Source organism: Peromyscus californicus, unplaced genomic scaffold (genome assembly GCF_007827085.1).
Source record: "Peromyscus californicus insignis strain IS unplaced genomic scaffold, ASM782708v3 Scaffold_19__1_contigs__length_69161282, whole genome shotgun sequence".
Classification (NCBI taxonomy): domain Eukaryota; kingdom Metazoa; phylum Chordata; class Mammalia; order Rodentia; family Cricetidae; genus Peromyscus; species Peromyscus californicus.
In genome coordinates this window covers 37,440,109-37,460,563 of record NW_026294491.1, presented here as the reverse complement: position 1 = coordinate 37,460,563, position 20,455 = coordinate 37,440,109, and the positions used below count along the sequence as shown (strand labels likewise).

At 46.8% G+C, this 20,455-nt stretch overlaps 1 protein-coding gene across 1 annotated transcript in view; it reads left to right on the top strand.

Moving 5' to 3' along the window:
* Positions 1 to 20,455, top strand: part of Vwa3b (von Willebrand factor A domain containing 3B) — a 187,850-nt gene that overhangs the window by 11,232 nt on the left and 156,163 nt on the right. The window contains exons 3-6 of the mRNA XM_052745145.1: positions 4,086 to 4,180; positions 7,255 to 7,505; positions 9,998 to 10,160; positions 18,061 to 18,230. Coding sequence (XP_052601105.1) covers positions 4,086 to 4,180; positions 7,255 to 7,505; positions 9,998 to 10,160; positions 18,061 to 18,230 — 679 coding nt within the window. The remainder of the gene's footprint in view (positions 1 to 4,085; positions 4,181 to 7,254; positions 7,506 to 9,997; positions 10,161 to 18,060; positions 18,231 to 20,455) is intronic.

Here is a 20,455-nt window from a genome sequence, read left to right as displayed (position 1 = left end):
ATTATACAAGCACATAATATTTGAACAACATAATTTTGGACAATTAGTGGGTCGTTGAAGAAATCAAGGAGGGAATCTTAAAAGCTCTCAGAATCATGGAGACAGCAGCACAGCCTTCCAGCACCTTGAGAACGCAGTGAAGGGAGCTCTAAGGGGGAAGTTTATAGCTCTGAGTGCTCACATTAAAAGCAGAGAGGAGCTAGAGAGGTGGCTCGGCAGGTGAGCGTACTTCTTGTTTTGCAGAGGACCAGAGTTTGATTCCCAGATCACATGGTGGCTCACACCATCTGTAACTCCAGTCCCAAGGAGTCCAACTCCCTTTTCCTGCCAATTTGGGCACCAGGCATACATGTAGTGCATAGACACACATGCAGGTAAAACACATATGCAGGTAAAACACACATATGAAAAAGGAGATAGAAAAAGAGAGGGAAGAGAAGGCATAAGAGCAGCAGGGGGCGGAGTCAGAGGAACAGGAGGCGGAGTCAGAGAAGCAGGAGGAGGAGTCAGAGGAGGGGGGGTGGAGTCAGAGGAGCAGGGGGCAGAGGAAGAGGAAAAGGAGGAGGAGTCAGATGGGGCGGAGTCAGAGGAGCAGGAGGAGGAGTCAGATGAGTGGGGAGTGAATTCAGGGGTGCAGGGGGGACAGAGGAAGAGGAGCAGCAGCAGCAGCAGCTCAAATAAACAACCTAATGCCACACTCACAGTCTTCAATGAACAAGAATAAGCCATACAGTATCATTGTGTAGGCACACCACCGTCTAATTACTTTTATCAGTCCATAGATGGAAAGCAGGTTTTTATTCTAACTGGAAGTGAACTTGACAGAACCCAAATTCCAAATTCTCCCCTACTAAACATAGACGGTCTCACCAACCAGTGCCTTCCTTTCGAGAATGGAGAGAAGTCCAGGTTTTGTCTGTTTCTGACTGCCCTTTAACACCTCTAGACAGATGTCTTTGCATTTGATTTCGGGTTTATAGTTGTGTTGGGGTTAGCCAATAAGATGCACACGGTTGTTGTTGGATGCAGAACTCACAATGCGCTTCCGTCACCTAAGTTAGCCTTCCACAGACTTAGCTTCTTCCTGCCTCTTTGGAGTTGAGATAGGATAGATGCTTCTGGCAAAGAAAGACTGAGGTTGCTGACTTGAAGTTCCTGAATTGGTGGGAGGTAAGAAGCTGCAATCTCAGAACTAGAGATTTCAGAGTCTGCAGATCCGTTGAGGGGGTTATTGATAGAATGAAAATATCTATTCTTTACTCTTGGCTGATGAGAGAGTTGGATTTAAGGCTTTACATCTTATCACAACTCTTGTGATTTGGGACCAACCTGGCTAAGGAGGCTGTAAAATGTATCCTTGACCTTACTGTTTCTTTGTTTCTTATTTTTTAGGGTTTTAAAAAAACATTTGTTTGTGTGTGTATGTGTGCATGTGCCATGGCATGTGAGTGGAGGGTAGAGGTCATCCTTCTCCTCTACCATGTGAGTCTGGGGGACTGAACTAAGGTCATGGGGCTTGATGGCAGGTGCCTTCTACTCGCTGAGGCATCTTGATAGCTTCCTTTCCTCTTCTTTCTAAAAGATTTCTTTAAAAATTATTTTTAATTAGGTATATGTGTGTGTCTGGGTATGTGCACATGAGTGCAGTGCCCTAGGAGGCCAGAGGTGACAGGTCCCCCTGGAACTGGAGTTCCAGGTGGTTGTGAGCCACCTAACATGGATGCTGGGAACTAGACTAAGGTCTTCAGGAAAAGCAGTACATGCTCTCAACCCCTTAACCAGTTCTCCAGCCACCACCACCCCCAGCCACCATGACACATCTTAGTTTGGTTTCTATTGCTGTGATAAACACCATGACCAAAAGCAACTTGGGAGGAAAGAGTTTATTGGTTGTATAACATCCCAGGTACAGACTCCCATAGAAGAAACTGTTGGTGGTTCGAATGAGAATGTCCCCCATAATATCTGGCAATTGAATACTTGGTCCCCAGTTGGTGGTGCTATTTGAGGAGGCTTAGGAGGTGTGTCTTTGTTGGAGGAAGTGCATCACTGTAGTTTGAGAGGTGAGCTCTCACCTGTTCCTATTACCATTTCTGCCAGGCCACAATTCCCTGTCACTATGAACTCTAGCTCTCTGGAACCCTAAACCCAAACAAACTCTTTCTTTTTGGTCATGGTGTTTTATCGCAGTAATTAAAAAAAATTACCTAATATAGAAGCCAAGACAGGCACTCAAGATGGACAGGAACTTGGAAGCAGGAACTGGAGGGGTGCTGCTTACTGGCTTACTCCCCATGGCTTGCTCAGCCTGCTTTCTTATATACTCTCGGACCACCTGCCCAAGGATGGCACCCCACACACACAGTGTACTGGGCTCTTCCATATGAAATATTAATCAAGAAAAATACCCCACAGGCTTGCCTACAGGCCAATCTGATGGGCACATTTTCTCAAGTGAAGTTCCTTCTTTCAGATGACTCAAGCTTGTGTCAAGCTGACAAAAAACTAATCAAGACACCTCCTTTCTTTCTTCCTAAAGAGGATTATTCCCTTCCTCTTCAGAGCTGGGAATCCCTGGGTTTGGATCCCCAGCACCCACATAAAAATCCAGTGTAATGGCACACTCCTGCAACCTAGTAGTGAAGAGGCAGAGATAGGGGACTCCCTAGACTCAGGGCAGAGATAGCGCTAGAGTCAAGAACACAATCTCTGGGATTGATTGTCAACAACAACTTTAGTAAAGTCATCATTATTATAAAGATGTCTCTGAGAAGCCTTCCCCCTTTCTTCCTCCCAACCATCATAGTTCATCCTGAGAGGCTCTGTGGTCTACTGGCAATTCCATGAAGGATTAGGCATACATTTTAGGCAACACGGTATTCCCACCCAGTATGCCTTGCTCCTGAAATGCAGAGGGTGCTAGGTAGAGCATATGCCTAGATATTTGCACAGCTGAGCAAATAATTTAGTAGTCCTTTGATGCAGAACTCAGTGTGCATTTCATCCAACTACTGACCTCCCTCTCTCAAGCCTCGGGCAAATCTTGTGGTTCTGACATCATGTTTGGCTCTCCTGGACCAATTACTTGCTCACTTCATTTCACTAAGTCATGAATCAAAACTTGGGTAGTAGGTAGTACCTAAGTTGAAGTTTAACATTTACTCATTATTTCTAGCCAACCAGAATGAAGAAACTACCTTTCATTTTGAAATTTTCATTTGCATGTGTGTAGTGTGGTGTGCATGTGTAGTGTAACATGCTCCTTACATGTGTGCATGTCTATGCCCCTATTTTTGGTTTACTGAGACAGTCTAATATGTATTTGGCTGGCCCTGAATTCCTCATTCTCCTACTTCTACCTCCCAAGTGTTAGGATTAAAAGAATGAGTTTCCATGCCTGGTAATTTTTTTGTAAGTTAAGTCCAGAAAAATTTCAGGCGTTACACACAATGTTCATGCTGTGATTTTGAACTCTGCCCTAATTGTTTTTGATAAAAGTGTAACAGGATCCCAGACGTTTAGTAGGCTCCCAGACCTTAGCACAACTGACCCCATGGTGGAAATGGCATTCAGGTTGTAAAACTCAGAATGTAGACAGCACCATCTGCCAAAAATGAAAACAAGGACCTAACCCACCAAAGTCCATAGTTCTGGACTTTGTGTCTCTAAGTGTGCTAACTTTGCTTTGTGGCTTCTGTAGTTCTGCTTTGACTAACTGTTTTTGTTACCTGAAGTAAGTCAACCCAGAACGTGGTTTTTGTGTTTAAAAACTCATCTTGAGAAAGGCTTGGTGCTTCACTGGGATCCCAAGCACCCACTGTAGTCTCTGGTTGGCTAATAAAGACTTTCTTTTGGTTTAAATCCACGCCTGAGCAAAGAACCAGACAATAGAGCCCATTCTTCCTCTCTATTCATTCATGCTTTTGAGGATTCTGCATGTCATAAGCACTTAACATTTGTCACAGTTCTTAGACTTTATGACTTGGGACAGAATACAAAATCAAAGATTATTGAGAAAAGTGTTTGAAAATAAACAAGAGGCGCTTTGCTGATATACTGTCTTGATTGTCTTTATAAAAATACAGATTATGTGACTTCTTTGAAGAGACTCGTGGCTTCGCGGTATGCCGATGGCCTGTTTCCACAGTTCTACACAGCAGAGGATGGGAGGCTCTACAACGTAAGTCAGAGTTCCCGCAGTGGTCAGGTCTCATGAAAAGAGGCTGTAGTCGCATTCAGATCCCGGGGGTGGTGGTGGTGGTGGTTAGCCAGGCGGTGGTGGCACACACCTTTAATCCCCGCACTCAGGAGGCAGAGGCAGGTGGATCTCTGAGTTCGAGGCCAGCCTGGTCTACAGAGGAAGTCTCAGGATAGCCAGGCTACACAGAGAGATGCTGTTTTGAAAAACAAAGTAACTACAACAACGAAAGATTCCAGGGGTTATGGAGATGCCGGCTTCAGGTTTTCTTTGGGCAGTGGTAGAGTGGTGATGTGTGGTTAAGCACAGGGGAGGGAAGCCCATGGCCTGAAAGAGATGAGAGCAGGAAGCTCTTGATCAGCTGCTTGATAATCAGCTCTTGATTACGTAGCATCATGTTGTCTTACTTTGAAATAGAGGGTAAAGAAAAGACACTATGACATTCTCTGAAGTTACCCAATGGAGGACTAGGGGCAGGTTGGGAGGTGGAGCCCTCCGCTCCGAGAGTTTACTCATATGACACTGGGACCCACAACTGGAGCTCATGGTCTTGTTGGAGACACACGCTTCATCCTGTCCAGAAGTAGATGTTCACCTATGTCAAGGTACATCCGTGTACCACCAGGACTGTTGTTTCCTAAAACAGCCATCCCTTGGAATTCACAGAGGGTGCTTCCAGGACCCCTGGGTTAGTCAAGGTTGTCTAAAGGAATAAGATTACTAGAAAGAATCTATTTCTTAAAAGGGGATTTATTATAGTGGTTCACAGACTTTGGTCCAGCTTCTCCAACAATGACTACCTCCAGATGGAAAGGCCAAAATTTTGTAGTTGTTCAGTCCATGAGACTAGATGTCTCACCAGTCCAGAAGGATTCCTAAGAGCTGCTGGTCTTTTGTCTGCATTGGAATCCTGAAGAAGTGGGCCCTAACACCAGCAAAGGAACGCCTCAGCTACAGGATAGATGAACTTGCCAGCAGGAGTGAGGGGGCAAGCAGGCAAAAGGAAAAAGCTTCTCTCTTCCCTGTCCTTTCATGTGGGCTGCTACCAGAAGGTGTAGCCCAGATTTAGGGTGGGCCTTTCCATCTTAAATGGTCCAATCAAGAAAATCCCTCATGGGAGTGCCAAGCTGCTTGGGTTTCAGCTGATTCCAGATGTAGTCAAGTGGACAATTAATATCCATCACAATCCTCAACAGATACCGAAATCCAGTATGCTCAATTCAGTTATGACGGAGCATGGCATTTGCTTAAAACCTATTTGATTCTCCTTCATACCTTAAGTTATCTCTAGGTGAATCATAATACCCAACATAATATAAATGCTGTGTGAATATGTCTTACATCATAATGTTTAGGGGATAATAACAATAAAAAGCCTGTTCATAGTCAGCATCCGTGCAGTTCACTTTTTTTTTTTTTTTAAAATGTTTTCTACCCTAGGTTGTTTGAATCTGAATATCCCTGTGGATAGGGAGGTCTGGCTGTATTTAATCTTTTAAAATTGCTCTTCTGAGTTTGGTGCACTAGATCCGTTTTTTTTTTTGTTTGTTTGTTTTTTGTTTTTGTTTTTTTTTTTTTTTTTTTTTGGTTTTTCGAGACAGGGTTTCTCTGTGTAGCTTTGCGCCTTTCCTGGAACTCACTTGGTAGCCCAGGCTGGCCTCGAACTCACAGAGATCCGCCTGGCTCTGCCTCCCAAGTGCTGGGATTAAAGGCGTGCGCCACCACCGCCACTAGATCCGTTTTTAACTGGTCCATATTAAAATCCCCGCAGAACAGTGGAACAGATATCTTTGTCCACAGACATTCACCGCCACATCCCGTGATCCTTCTGCTGTGGCTTTTCTTAGGGGGTGCTAACAAACATGTCGAACCCCAGATAGGGCACCGATGACAGACCAAAGAAAGGGTTCCACCCAAGTCTAGCTAAGTGAACCAGGGAATTTACAGGGGTTACTCAAAGGAGCATAAGGGACTCAATAGCAACCGCATCCTGGGGAAAAAGCCCACTATACTAGGCACGGGTGATGAGCAAAGCCGCATCCTTACAGCTCAGTTATCAAGTCCCCTCCCTCCTCCACAGTGCAGGAACTAGCTCCACACCACGGTCTCAGAATGAGGTCTTAAAACAGGAAATGAGGTGTAGCGGGGGCCGGGGGGCGTGGCTCAATGGGAAAAAAAAAAAAGCACTTGTTGAGCATGCGCAAAGCCCCCAGCACCAAGATGCAACAGAGAAGCGGTGCTGGCCCTCGAGGAGCGAGCTCAAGAGAGATGTAGAGAGAGATGCAGATGGGGTGCGGAAAGGACTTTACCAGATCTTTTAAACGTTTGCTCTCTAAAAGGCCTTGCATTGGGTGCCAGGTCTCCTTGCCTGGTCTGCTTGGCGGATGTATACATACAAGACACTGCCTGCAAGTCTCTGTCACCTTTGGGGGCATCCCGAAGGTATCAGTGGCCGCTGTGAATAACTGGGTGACCCAGGTACAGGCGAGGTTGGTGGAGGAGAGATCGGGCAGAGTGACAAAAAGTCACAACTATTAGAATGAGTAACTGGGCTGTTGTTTTTATAGGAATTGGAGATGTTTGCAGAAATACTTTGCAGTGTCTTACACAGGAAAACTTTTCAGTGAGACTTTAAAAAAAATCTGTCTTGGCTGGTTTTTCTTTCTTCTACTCAGTTTTAAAAGTCTTGGCTGGTTTTTCTTTCTTCTAACCAGTTTTAAAAGTGGCCCTGGCTGGTTTCTGTTTTATATATATACTATATATATAAAATATAAAATAAAGCAAGATAAAACATGGAAGTTGGGTTTTTTTTTTTTTTTTTTTTTTTTTTTTTTTTTTTTTTTTTTTTTTTTTTTTAGCACTACAGTTTAAAGAGATCACATAATCTTTCTGAGAGGCTGGAATCTCCTTCCTGGGTCCTGTGGAGTTCGAAGGCCACTACAGACTCCTTCTAGGTGCACAGCTCCAGCCACAGTGACTGTGACTGTGGTTCTAACTGCTTACTTTGCTACCGTCTCATTGTTCTTGACTTTTTTTTCATTCTGATTTTCATTCAGTTGACAGCGAAGTCAGAGCTGATCTACTGGTTTGTGGATTGTTTAACACAAGCTGTGGAGAGTTATAAGCAGCGGATGGACTGGCTTACCAGTGGGAGCCGGCAGATTTTTGGTGTCATCTTGGAACAGAGCATCACCATAGTACTGGATTGCAGTGACATTCTGATGGAGGAACTTAATCTGTGCCAGGATGCTCTAGTAATGATCCTCCAGGAGCAGGTGGCTCTCCTCACCAAGTTCAACATCATATGGTGAGTTCCCAGTGGAAACATTTGTCCCAGTGAAACTTCATACCGACGTGAACATATTCAGAGTTAAGCAGCAGAGCTAACCCAGTTAGCCTGATGGCAAGGGAGGAGGATTATCATAATTCCGTAGAATATACAATTTCAGCAGAAAACCCACGATGAATAATAAATCTTAGGGAGCTTTTATTTGCTTTTCTCGGGGCACCTTAGGTTTCATGGTAAGAGAGATTCAGAAACTTGCTTTTCTTCAATACACTGGCAGGTCAAAAGAGGAGAATATGAATTACATGTTCATATGATATGTATATATGTGTGTATATAGTGAAGGTGTGACTCTCATTTTTAGAACGGATGACATGATTAAAGGCCACAACTTCTGCTCTCTTTTCCAGATTGAATTTGTGCCACACATTGACCTCTCTTTTGAGTGTAACCCCCTTTAATCAGAACAACAGGTGGTTGCCTTTCTAGAATTTCACTTAATTTAGAGTTGTCATGACTGATTATTTCTGGATTCTTGGAGCCACAGGAATGTGGGCCTCCGTGCTAACTCCTCAGCCACACACACCAGTGGTTCCACCTCCTTGACAACACACATCTGGATAAGTGGGTGGAGGGCAGTGCGCCTCATTGAGTTCTCTATTGAATAACGCACTTTTATCTAAATAGAGGACACCTTTGTGGGTGGGGTTTTGGTCCAGATCTTGACTTTTGGCACTGGTACGTTATTGAAGGAATTGAGTTTTTGATGTGCACGAAGCTTTTACCTTCTCCGACTGTTAACCACAGCATGTGTGCCCCTCAACCCAGAGAAGCCCCACCAAGGGGACCCAGGTATGAGGCAGCTCTCCCTGTGGCGATGGGACATTAGCAACAGCCAAGTCAACTTATTGGCATTATAAACACAGATACATCCGAGTGGTTTCTCTTTTTGAGGTGAGGGTGCCCTTCAGTCATTTCTAAACTCTAAATAAATGGTTTGAGCAAATGCTCTCAGGATTTTAAAATGTATGTTCTGCTGAACTAAAAGCAGTACTATTTTTGACCCAGAAACCATAGCTGGTGGACTCTGTGAGGGCAATGAGAGCAATGCCAATGGAAATGAATTCTAAAACAATGAGTTGCTACCAGCTTGTAAACCATAATACTGTGAGTTGTTTTGAATTTGCTATTGATAAAAGTTTCATGCATTCTGCCTGTTTATGAAAATAATTTCTCAGCTGGGCAGTGGTGGTGCATACCTTTAATCCCAGCAGGTGGATCTCTGTGAGTTCAAGGCCAGCCTGGTCTACAGAGCGAGATCCAGGACAGGCTCCAGAGCTACACAGAGAAACCCTGTCTTGAACCTCTTCCCCTCCCCCCCCAAAAAAAGAAAAGACAGTAATTTCTCCTAGTGTTTGTGTGTGGATGTGTACATGATCCTGTGCATATGCATGTGTGTGCAGATGTGTAGAGGTGTCTCTTTTCAATCACTTTTGTAAAAACTCTTTGCTCCTTTGGGAGTCCACCACCCAGCTTCCAAATAAATACACAGAGGCTTATTCTTTCTTATAAATGCCTAGCCTTTAGCTTGGCTTATTTCTAGCCAGTTTTTCTAAAATTATCCCATCTACCTTTTGCCTCTTGGCTTTTACTTTTCTCTGTTTCTGTCTATCTTTTCTTTCCTTCTTATTCCTTGTCTGGCTGTGTTGCTGAGTGGCTGACCCCTGGCATCCTCCTCTCCTCCTTTTCTCCTTCTATTTATCCTCTCTGCCTGGCAGCCCCGCCTATCCCTCTCCTGCCTCGCTTTTGGCCATTCAGCTCTTTTTTAGACCAATCAGGTGTTTTAGGCAGGCACAGTAACACAGCTTCACAGAGTTAAACAAATGCAACATAAAAGAATGCAGCACATCGTTGCATCATTAAACAAATATTCCACAGCATAAACAAATGTAACACGTCTTCAACTAATAATCCACAACAACTCTTCACTTTATTTTTTTTCCTCGTTGAGACAGTCTTCCATGGAACCTGGAGCTCACTGATTGGCTAGACTGGATGGCCAGCAGGCCCAGGGATCCTCCTGTCTCTGCCTCCCCACTTTCGGGATTGCAGTGTATGATGATGTGCTGCCTTGGTATGGGGTTGCTGACGAACCAAACTTTGGTCCTCGTACTTACACAGCAGGCCTCTTACTAACTGGCCATCTCCTCAGCCCCTCGCTCTAGTTAACACTTGTACCTTTTTGTTTGTTTCCACATCACTCCAGTCCTGTCTCCTGGTCACTGTGCCTGTGGAGGTCATAGCACTTTGGAATCACGCATCACACTCAGTCCACTTTCCTGAACAAGACAGATGTGTCTGAACTGGCTCATGCATTTTTCACAGTAACTTTCAGGGGACTGGCAGTCTGGTTTTCTTTCTTACTGAGGTAACTTGTGGTTGATAACAAAGGCTGACACTTGTGTGGTAGTGTTAATCATGGTCTGATGACTGTTACATATGGTTCCTTTCAGGGTTTCTGAAGAGCCAGTGAAATGGCAGGAATGTGCTGTCGTTGTGACTGAACACTCCATAGCTGCTGCCATCTGCTGGGTCAAGAAAATGACTTTTCAGATAATGGCTGTGGGAGAGGCTAGCTGCCTGGATGCTCTGCTGGAAGCTGGGAGAGATGAAACTGTAAGTGTGTATCCATGGCTGGCCCGGGTCACCGAGGTGGCTTCAAGCTTAACTGTATACAGTTGGTGTCTTCACACTGCTGATCTGGGTCTCCTTCTAGTTGCTTCTTGTGGAAACCCTAGCATTATCACTGAGAGTACCTGCCTTAGCTTCCCGTCCAGTTGCTATGATAATATACCCCAACCAAAAGCAATTTTGGGGAGAAGTGATTGATTTCTGTTCATGGTTCCAGGTTATAGCCATCATGGGGGGATGTCACAGCAGCAGGAGGCTGAGAGAGCTGGTTACATTGTCCCCACAGTCAAGGGCAGAGAGAGAGAGAGCCAGAGAGAGAGAGAGAGAGAGAGCTCACAGTGACTCTCAGCTTATCTTCTCTTTTATACAGTCCAGGACCCAAACCTGGAGAACAATGCCATTCACCTTTAGCTGGGTCTTCCCATATCACTGAATGCAATCAAAACAATCTCCCACAGATATGCCCACAGGCCAACCTGATCTGGATAATCCTTCATCAAGCAGTTCCGCCCAGCTGATTGCAGATAGTGACAAGTTGACAAAACTAACCAGCACGAACGATCCCAAGAGCATAATCCCATTCACCCCTGAACCCTAACCAGTCTAGGAGTTCCAGGTTTCAGATAGGGATCAAAGTGAAAGCTTTGGTGATGGCAGAGTTGGAGCAACCATAACGGGGCCCACATACTTGTCCAGTGAGCCTACTCAAGCTTCTCTGTGGGGGTTACTAGAGCCTCGGGACAGAACTTTATGTAGCTAGTTTGAAGAAAACACACAGGAGTGTGGCCAGGCCATGCATTTCTAAGAAAACACACAGGAGTGTGGCCAGGCCCTACATTTCTATGAAAACACACAGGAGTGTGGCCAGGCCATGCATTTCTAAGAAAACACACAGGAGTATGGCCAGGCCATGCATCTCTAACATATTTGTTCTAGTCTTGCTCTCCTGCTGAATAGAGAAATGAATCTCTATTTTATAGGACATGGAGAAAGGCTGGGAGACTCCTCAAAGAATCCTGAGAACAAGGAAATAGCGTTTCCCCTGACACCCACGTTCTGACTCTTTCCCAATTCCTTCTCATCATGGAAGGAGGTGGTATTATGTGTACCTACGCTGCCGAGCCTCGTGTGATGGTCAGCTGCAATTGTCACCTTGACACAACACAGAACCACCTGAGAAGAGAGTCTCAGTGAGGGATCGTCTCCACTGGGTTGGGCTTGTGGGCACGTCTGTGTGGGGTTGTCTTAGTTGAAATGGGAAGAGCCAGCCCACTATGGGCAGCCTAGGCAGGGAGGCCCCTGAGCTATGTTAGAGTGGAGAGATGGAGCTGAGCACAAGTAAGCGAACATGCGTACATTCATTTGTCTCTGCTCTCACTGTGGATGTCACGTGACCAGCTACTTCAAGCTCTGTTGCCATGACTTCCTTGCGGTGATGGACTGTAACCAGGAACTGTGAGCTCAAATAGATGGCTTTCTCATGGAAGTCGAGATTTTTTTTTTTAATCACAGTGACAGAGATGAAACCAAGATGGCACCTATTGTCCATTCTGATATACTGATACACGGTTTTTTTTTTTTTTTTTTTGGTTTTTTGAGACAGGGTTTCTCTGTGTAGCTTTGCGCCTTTCCTGGAACTCACTTGGTAGCCCAGGCTGGCCTCGAACTCACAGAGATCCGCCTGGCTCTGCCTCCCAAGTGCTGGGATTAAAGGCGTGCGCCACCACCGCCCGGCTGATACAAGGTTTTTGATTGGGACCTTTGATAATCAAACTTCTCCTGAGACAGATGAGAGGAGCAGTGCCTCGTGTCTCCTTTAGCCACAAGGCATGCTTCTTTGAGTGACTCTGGTGATGGGAGCCTTTAAGAGAGTGATAGATACAAGGCCAAGGAATTTCTCTGGGTGGGAGGGATTCCTTAGCCAGCTTCAACTCCTCCAGAGTGGGAGGTGGAGGTCCCCTTGGCTTTGATATATAGATGTTAAATACTTGCTTCCTCTATTCTGGAAGACCGGAGTCTCTGTGGGTTTTAATCTTGACGTAGCTGCATCCAGGAATCTTTCTTTACTAAACAAACAAACAAACAAACAAACAACTAAATGCTGCACACCTCCATTGGCCACCAGCCCATGTTTATCAATACTAAGGCGATGGTTTGAAATTGGGAACACATTTTTCCCCCCTCACAAAGCCAGCTGAACACATGTTTTTTCCATTAAAGAAGAACCAAATACAAATCGCTTTGTTCTTTGGCCCTTTGAGTCTGTTTCGACATCTGCAAAATTCCAAGTGTCTAGATCTTAATAAGCATTCAAAATGGAATGTTTCCCAGGCTGTGTGTGTGTGTGTGTGTGTGTGTGTGTGTGTGTGTGTGTGTGTGCGCTTGCATGCCCTGTCTTTGTGGACTTGACTGTATCAATTACCGCTGACTCTGGCTGTCTGATATGACTCCAATCTCCAGATGACCTTGCTTTCCTCCTTCTTCTCCCCTGGGTTCATCCCTACTTTAGAAAATATGAACAACCCAGTGAGTGCCAGGGGTGTCCTACAGAAGAAGAACCAAGAAAGGCTTCCTCAGGTACTGACCACTGCATTCAACCTGTGGCCTAGAGCAAGTCCAAAGCGTATACAAACCACAGAAGTCCTTCACCAATAGCCTCTACCTGTGGGTGATCTCAAGGAAACTTCTAGTAAACACAGCTGTCTTGTGTATTAGAAAATGCCATGCTTTGTCTTGTGGGAGTGAGAAACAGTATGCATGTGTGTGATGGGGTAGATTGGTTCCCCTAAGGGCCCACTCCTCTGCTCTGTGCCCCCTCGTGGCCACCCTATAGAGTTTCAGTTCATCCTTGTGGTCTGCTAGAAAAAGAAAGGACTTAAACGTCAAAATACTTTCGGAATAGTGACTATACCCAACTAGGCTTTTCCTACTGGTGACAACTTGCTTTGAGTTGTCTTCCTCCATCCATGGGCCCTGGAACTCATAGACATTACTATCCAAAAAATTAACACGGAAGCCTGTATTATGTGATGCCCATCTGTGGAGGAGACCATTGGTCTCATTCAGTACTGGGCTTAGTAACCCAGAAGAATGGACAAAAAGGGAGTCCTGAGAATGAGTCTTGGGGTCTCAGAGGAGCCCAGGTAGAGTGTGAGGGGTCTGTTTAAAACCATGTCTTCAGTACTAGCTATTGCAGGGCACAACTGAAGCCCGATTCATCACTGTATCTTGTGCAAAAGGACCTGGTTCATGGGAAGGGCATCCTGTGAGCCATTGAGGAAATGCTTGGCAGGTGAGGACTGGGGTCCTCAGAGCCCAGCTGTGCTGGCCAGCACAGGGTTTCCACAGTACCAGCAGGCCCTGGAAACCTGCAGACACAGAGCACGAAGGGTCTTTGGGAGAAGAAAAGGCTGTTCCGCAGAGTCCTGGTCCTTGGTTGCCTTTGAAAGCTGTCTGAGGAGTTTCGTTCATGCTTTCAGAAGGTCGTCTGCCCTGCAGGATGCCCGGCTTTCTGTTTTTGTTTATATCAGCCTTTCTTTCATGTAACTGGTAGGCACACATTTAGATTTGAGGGTTTTTAAGTCATATTCACAGGAGACTAAGTGAGTGAATTAAAAGACAGACTCTCCAATCCTATGAGGTGCCTGCCCTGCTGATTGCCAGACTGTCAGTCTGTAAAACTGACATCTCATTTGTTTCCTTGGAGCAGTTTGGACAGGTGTGAAATTTTTCCATTGTGTCCCCGATGCCTAATCAGGGCTCTTGAAATGTTTATTGGACAGTGAAGGAATGAAAAGGAAATACTGTCAATATGGTTGAGTTTGGGAGCTAGGTGTAGGCCCAAGCTAGGTTCTGGTCCCGAACACGTGGCGTAGAATTGAGTTTTGTTTGTTTGTTTTCAGTTGAAGAGATGTGGATGGTGCTGGGCCAGGCAGGTGATTTTGCTGAGCCATAGAGGACTCTAGTGGAGACAATGGGTGGAACACAGACCTTCCAGCCTGGAAGGGCAGAGAGTCAGTGATGGTCCAGGGTGTTAGGAGTGATCCGAGAAGCCGACTAGAACTGATCCCAATGCTGGACATAAGGAGGAGTCATCACCATAAGGGAGTCAGAAAATCAAAGTGGTCCAAAGAAGGAAAGGACTGTCAGAGAGACGGGGAGGACCAGGAGCTAGAGCCCCGGGCCCGGAGTTGGTTTAAAATGCTGCAGCGTTGCGCCGCCGTATGAGGAGAGAGGCAGAGTCTTTGTTAGTCTCTTCGCTGCGCTTGGGGCTGCTCTCCATTTCGCTTCTTGAGGCGGGAAGATTTTATGCCCGAGGCTTTGGGATGACTGCCGGCTTGGACAGGTGTCAGAGAGGGTAACTGGAGTAGAAGCAGCAGCTGCTCCCTGTCTGTTTCTTCCTTTTCTTCCTTCCAAAGCTGAGGATGCTAGGAAGAGGCCAAGGTCTCCTTGTCGGGCAGAAGGCAGGTTGCCATGTAATGGTCCAGACTGAAACAGAACATAAAGGTGCTATCCTAATCGTGTGTGTGTGTGTGTGTGTGTGTGTGTGTGTGTGTGTGTGTGTGTGCGCGCATTTCTCTGAAGGCCCGAGGTCTTCAGATGTCAGATATCTTCTTCCTCAACTGTTCTCCACCTTGCTTTTTGAGACAGTGTCTCTGATTGGACTTGGAGCTCTATGATTGACTGGACTATCTGCCCAGTGAGCCCCGTGGGTCTCCCAATTTTGTACCCCAAGTGCTGTGGTTATAGGCACTCACCACTCACGGAGCCTGAATCTTACAAGAGTGCTGGGGATCGAATTCAGGTCCTCATACTTGAGCCGCAAGCACATTATGGGCCGGACCATCCCCCCCCCCAGACCTTGCCCTTCTATTTTATGTGGAATAAACGGCAGGAGCGTTTAGCTCGCTCCCAAGAGGCTGAACACCTCAGTGCGGCGAAGGCAGTTTTCAGTTCAATGACATCTCAGGGGAAAAACATCTCTACACGAGAGTTTCCGATTCTTGGGCCATTGCCAGCAGCAGTGAAGCATCCTGCCAGAGTCCACAGGCACAGCACTCCTCATCTCTAGGTCCTTATCTCCTTTTGCTCTCACAGACACTACAAGGTACTCTGTCTGTTCCTTGTCTTGGGCCATGTGTCATTTCACATACCTATAAGAGGATATTTCTACATTAAATTTGAGCACAGAGGCACCCCGTTTGTACACCTGGCACAAGGGCTGGGTGGCGCCAGGAAGAGGAACAGCCTGGGATGCATTTGCTGGAAGAAACAATCCAGTCATCGTAATGCTCCATGGAATGCTGTTTCTTGGAATTTTTTTTTCTGCCTGCTGGGTGGCTGGTGGGAGGAGATTTACAGCATCCATCAGGCTTCACTTCCTAGCAGTTCTTTTAAAAATCTGGGAGCTAGTGTTGACAGACTGAAGAGGAAGAGGTGTGGGAGGGGGCAGGGCCTTTCTGTGCCTGCTGGAGGAGGTAGTGGCCGACAGTCTGGTCTGGGTTCTCACTCTGGCCATCTAACTCGCAGCCTGGGTCCTTGGTCCCCTGTTCTACTGGCCCCCTTGGACACCAAGTGTGTTCTTTCTGCTGCAGACATAGGCTCCTAAACAGCTGGGCAGCCAACCATGAGTCCATCCCCTCTCTACCAGGTTTAAAGCTGAGGGGGAAACATTGATTGACTAGCTTCAGCTCTAAGGGGCTGAGGTTAAAGCATAAATAAGTCATGGGCCCCAAGAAGCCTGTTTCTCACCCATGCGGTGCCCTTGCGGAGGACTCTGCCCAGTTCTCTGTGGAAGTGATCAGTTACGGCGATTCTGAGGGACAGGTTCAGATGGTGTCTAATCCTGGCTTGCTTTGATTTGTACTTTCGGAGGTTTCTGTAAAATACACATATGAACATTAGAGTAGATTCCCAAAGTGTAGAAAACCAAGCCATGAAGGGTAAGTTGCACTGTCTCATTTTGACCTAAAGCTAGATCACTTGCCTGAGTTCATGCATTCATGTCAGGAGGAGACCAAGAGTGATATCATTGAGGACATGTCTCATGGGCCCCTTTGGTGGGCTTTATATATCCCTGGATTATGCCAAGAACACTTATTTTTGGTGATGTGTGCATCTCCCAGAATCCCTGGATTAAGATGAACATGTCATTGTAGTCAAGGAAGCAAGTAATTTTCATTAAGACTAGTCTTCCATGTTTTCTCTCATAGATGCTCACCCTGGGGCGGGTGGATGTGGAAGAGGCATATCTCTTCCTTTTTTCACTGCTGTGACAGAATGCTCAACAAAAGAAGGGCTCATTGGCTCTCAGTTTAAGAAGGGACATTGTCCATCAGGAAGGGACGGTGGCAGGAGTGTGGCGTGCTTCATGGCAGTCAGGACACAGAGCAGACAGGAAGCAGAACCGGACTAAGACACCCCAAAGCCTGCTTCCAGGGACCCACTTCCTCCAGCAAGGCTCTCCTTCTTAAGGGTTCTAGAACTTTTCAGAGCTGTGTCACCAGCTGTGGGCGGAGTTGTAAAAACAAATGATTTAATGAGGAGCATTTCACATCCAATCTGCAACAGGAAAGGGACAAGGAACAAGAGGGAGACAAGAGAGGGTGACAGAGAGGGTGGAGGCATCCAGGATTTTGTATAATTAGTTACATCAACATAAAAAGGTGTATGTGTAGTGTGTATTTGTGTGGTGTGTGTGGTCTATTTGTGTGTGTGTATGTGTGTGTGTGTGTGGTATGTTTGAGTGTGATGTGTAGTATATGTGTTGTGTGCCTATGTGGTGGTGATGGTATACGTGTGTGTGTAGTATGTACAGTGTAGGTGGTTGTAGTGTGTGTGGTGTATGTGTAGTATGGTTTGTGTGTGTGTATAATGTGTGGTGTGGTATATGTCTATGGAGTATGGTGTGTATGTGTGGTGTGGTGTGTGTGTATGGGGGCATGGAGTGTGTGTGTGTATGTAGTATGTTGTATGGTGGGGGGTATGGTGTATATAGGGAGTGTGGTGTGTGTCTGTGTGGTATGGTGTGTATGTCGGGGGTAGTATGTAGTACACATGTTGTGTTTGGTGTATTCGAGTGTGATGTGTGATATGTGGTATGTGTGTTAATTGTGTGTATGTGTGTGTTGTGTTGTGTGTGTGCAGTGTATGCAGTGTGTGTGTTTGTGTGTGTGTGTGTGTGTGTGTGTGTGTGTAATGTATGGTGTGGTGTGGGGGGTATGTGTGAGTGTGGTATGTGGTATGTGGGTGTGCTGTGTGTGTATTGCTTCTGACATGATTGTCCATTCAGCATTCTACTCTGGCACAGCTGTGTGGAGCAGAGCCGTGTGGGCACATCATTCTCCTGACCAGCTGCATGGAGTCAGGACAGCCTCATTTCCCCAGGCATGTGTTTCCCTAGTGTGGCGAGAGCAGAGGATGAGCCAGCTGGGAATACACCCTCTCTTCTGCATCCTGCCTCAGATTGACAATGGATGAGTTTGTGCTGTAGAGTTCTGGCACCACCGAGGAAGTGGATAATAATATGCTCCCTGTTCTCAGTGGCTGACTGGGCCAAAACTTTGTTGTTTTTTTTTTTCTTGAAAACTACCTTTCCTCTCCTGTCTATGTACCTGTAGGCCTGAGGCAGCAGCTCTTCTCAAATCTGCCAACTATATTCTTCTTTGTGTAGCCCCCGAGGACCGCCACCGCTGTGAAGAGATCTTGAGTGATTCACTTGCTGGCCTTGCCTCTCAACGTCATTGCAGGACACCGAGCATAACTTCTGTTCTTTCTGCCCTCTCTTTTTTACAGCAATTAGAAAACGTGTTGCTGATGAGTCTAGTGCAAGGCTGGGTGTACAGCAGGCCGATAAGCTGTCGTCATTGGTGCCTCTGTCTTGCAGATCGAAGCCATTTACTACTTTGTGGTGGGGGATGTTCCGGAGGAGTCCCAGGAGCTGCTTCTCCAGAGGATTTTGGAGATCCCATATCCAGTCTGCACAGTGTCCTTCAACGCCAAGGGAGAAGAAACCGTAGCTTTCTTAAAAAAGCTGAGCACCAAGACCCACAGCAGGTAGGCAGAAGACGGACTCGGGAGGGCCCGAGCACGGGTGGCCCACTTACAATCTAGATGCTTACCCAGTATGTCCTTGTGTACGGTCTCCATGGTCTGTGTACACTTTTCTTTATCATACATCGATCCAGGTCTTCTGTTTTGACATCTCGCAGTCTTTCAGACTGAAGAGACTGCCCTCTCAGTCAGCTAATTCCTAGAGACAGTAAGTACTGCCTGGAAGTTACAGGCTCTCACGCTCAGGCCAGTTATCACCCCAGGGCCAGACACTGGACTACTGGAGATAGCTCCACACCCTATTGCTCACTGCATATTGGTCACACCAGCCAGTCTTTTCTTGAACATAGAGGTTATTGTATATTAAAGAAGCGGGAATTGTTAGTGATATTGAGGCCTGGACTTAGCCTTTATTGGCACCAAAGACAAGCCGGAAATACATATTTTCACCCACCATTTTGCCTAATAGAGTTGGTGGAAATGCTGTTCCTTGCCCACAGCTGTAGGAATCCTGACTTTCCATGTCTGAAGAGGGTCAGGACTCTTCATGTGCAACAAGACCTTCGAGAATCTGAGCTCACCACCCCAGAAACTTTGTAAACACTTGGAAATCACCAGGCATAAGATTTTGACCCAGGGATTCTGAGTATCCCCAAATTGATAGTAGGGGGCTGCTCATCCACTCTCTCCAGGGTAGAGAGAAAGACAGCTGGCAGAATTCCCTCTCTGCCTTGTCCTTGCCCCCCATCTCCTGGGGAACTTTCTCTAGGAGGTTCAGCGCTCAGGGAGCAACATGTCACAGGCAGTGCTGATTCAGCTTCCGGCTTTCAGATCATCCGTTGCAGGGTGGTGGGTTTGCATAAAATAGTCAGTGGAGGAGTGCCCTCTTCTGCGTGCTCTGGACCCTCACAAGGGAGTCCTGTGCACAGCCCTCGGTGCTTCTGCCTAAGGTGGCGTGGGCTCAGACACACCATGCCTTCTGCTGTTCCTTTGTGCTCAGGGATTCCGGGCCCAGCTAGAAGGCAGAGCATACCCAACTGGGAACAGCCTGCCTTTCTGGTTTTAGCTTGCTGGCTGCCTAGGCCATGGGCTCTCCACTGGCCTCTGATTTCCCACCAGCACAGCGTCCAAGGCTGTGTTCATGTGGAGCCCCCAGTGTGGGGGTGGGTGCTGTGGTGTAAGTAGTACTCTCCAAAGAGCCTTTCATAACTGTGTCTCACCCCATTAGAGGAACTTCCACCCTGCTCTCTTCTCTAATCTGGAGAAGAGATTGGAGAGGGGAAAGTTCTAGACACCCAAGGCCTTGGCACTCAGGGTTCAGGGTCTGCCAGGACAGACCTCACCCACCCCTACACACACACACTTTGCCCTATCAAGTGGTCACCAAAGGAAGAGAACTGGCCATTTCTGCTCTGGAAAGTGCCTACAGGAGGCAGGCATAGGCGGGCTGGGTGCCCCGGCCTCAGGGCCACAGGGATGAGGATGTCTTGGTCACTGCTACCAAGTCACTGTGCCAGTCTCAGCTGAAGCTCTTTAGGAAAATGACAGTCTTGACACAATCCAGGAGGCCCCGAGACTGTCCCCACTTTTGTTCACTTTTCTGTCCACTCCGAGTGGTCCGGCAGGATTCCCTGAGTTGCGTTAGCAGTGACAAGCAGAGGCTGATCTCTGAGTACCACCTGAGTCTTCCTTCGTGAATCATAAGCTGAGGGAGTCCTAGCACTGACAGGGGAGGGGTTTCGGGAGTGCAATCTAGGGCCTGAGGATGTAGCTCAGGGTGCCTGACTGGTGTGCCTGAGGGCCTGTGATCCCGCTGCAGCATTGCACAGAAGGCAGAGAAAGAGAGAAAAAGAGAGGTTAGCCCATCACCTTGCCCCGCACCAACAACCGCAAGCTTTACCGTGCACATGAATCCTCCGGGGATCTTGTTAAAGTCATGTTCTGACTCAGCAGGTCCAGGCAGGAGCCTGGGATCATGGATCTCTCACCAGCTCCCCGGCCGTTCCTGGGACCACACTTGGAGCTGGCAGGCCCTCAAAACTTGCCCACACAGGAATTCTTTTCATTAGCTCTTAAGCTCAAAGCCTGGGGCAGTATGTGTTTGCTGAGTTACAGTTGACTGAGGCCGCTCAGCAACAGGCAAATTAGTTAAGGCTGTCTGTACCCCCGGCTTTCAATGCTGAGCCAGTTGATGCTAATGGCTGCTAGTGGGGTCCCCCATTTGGTGC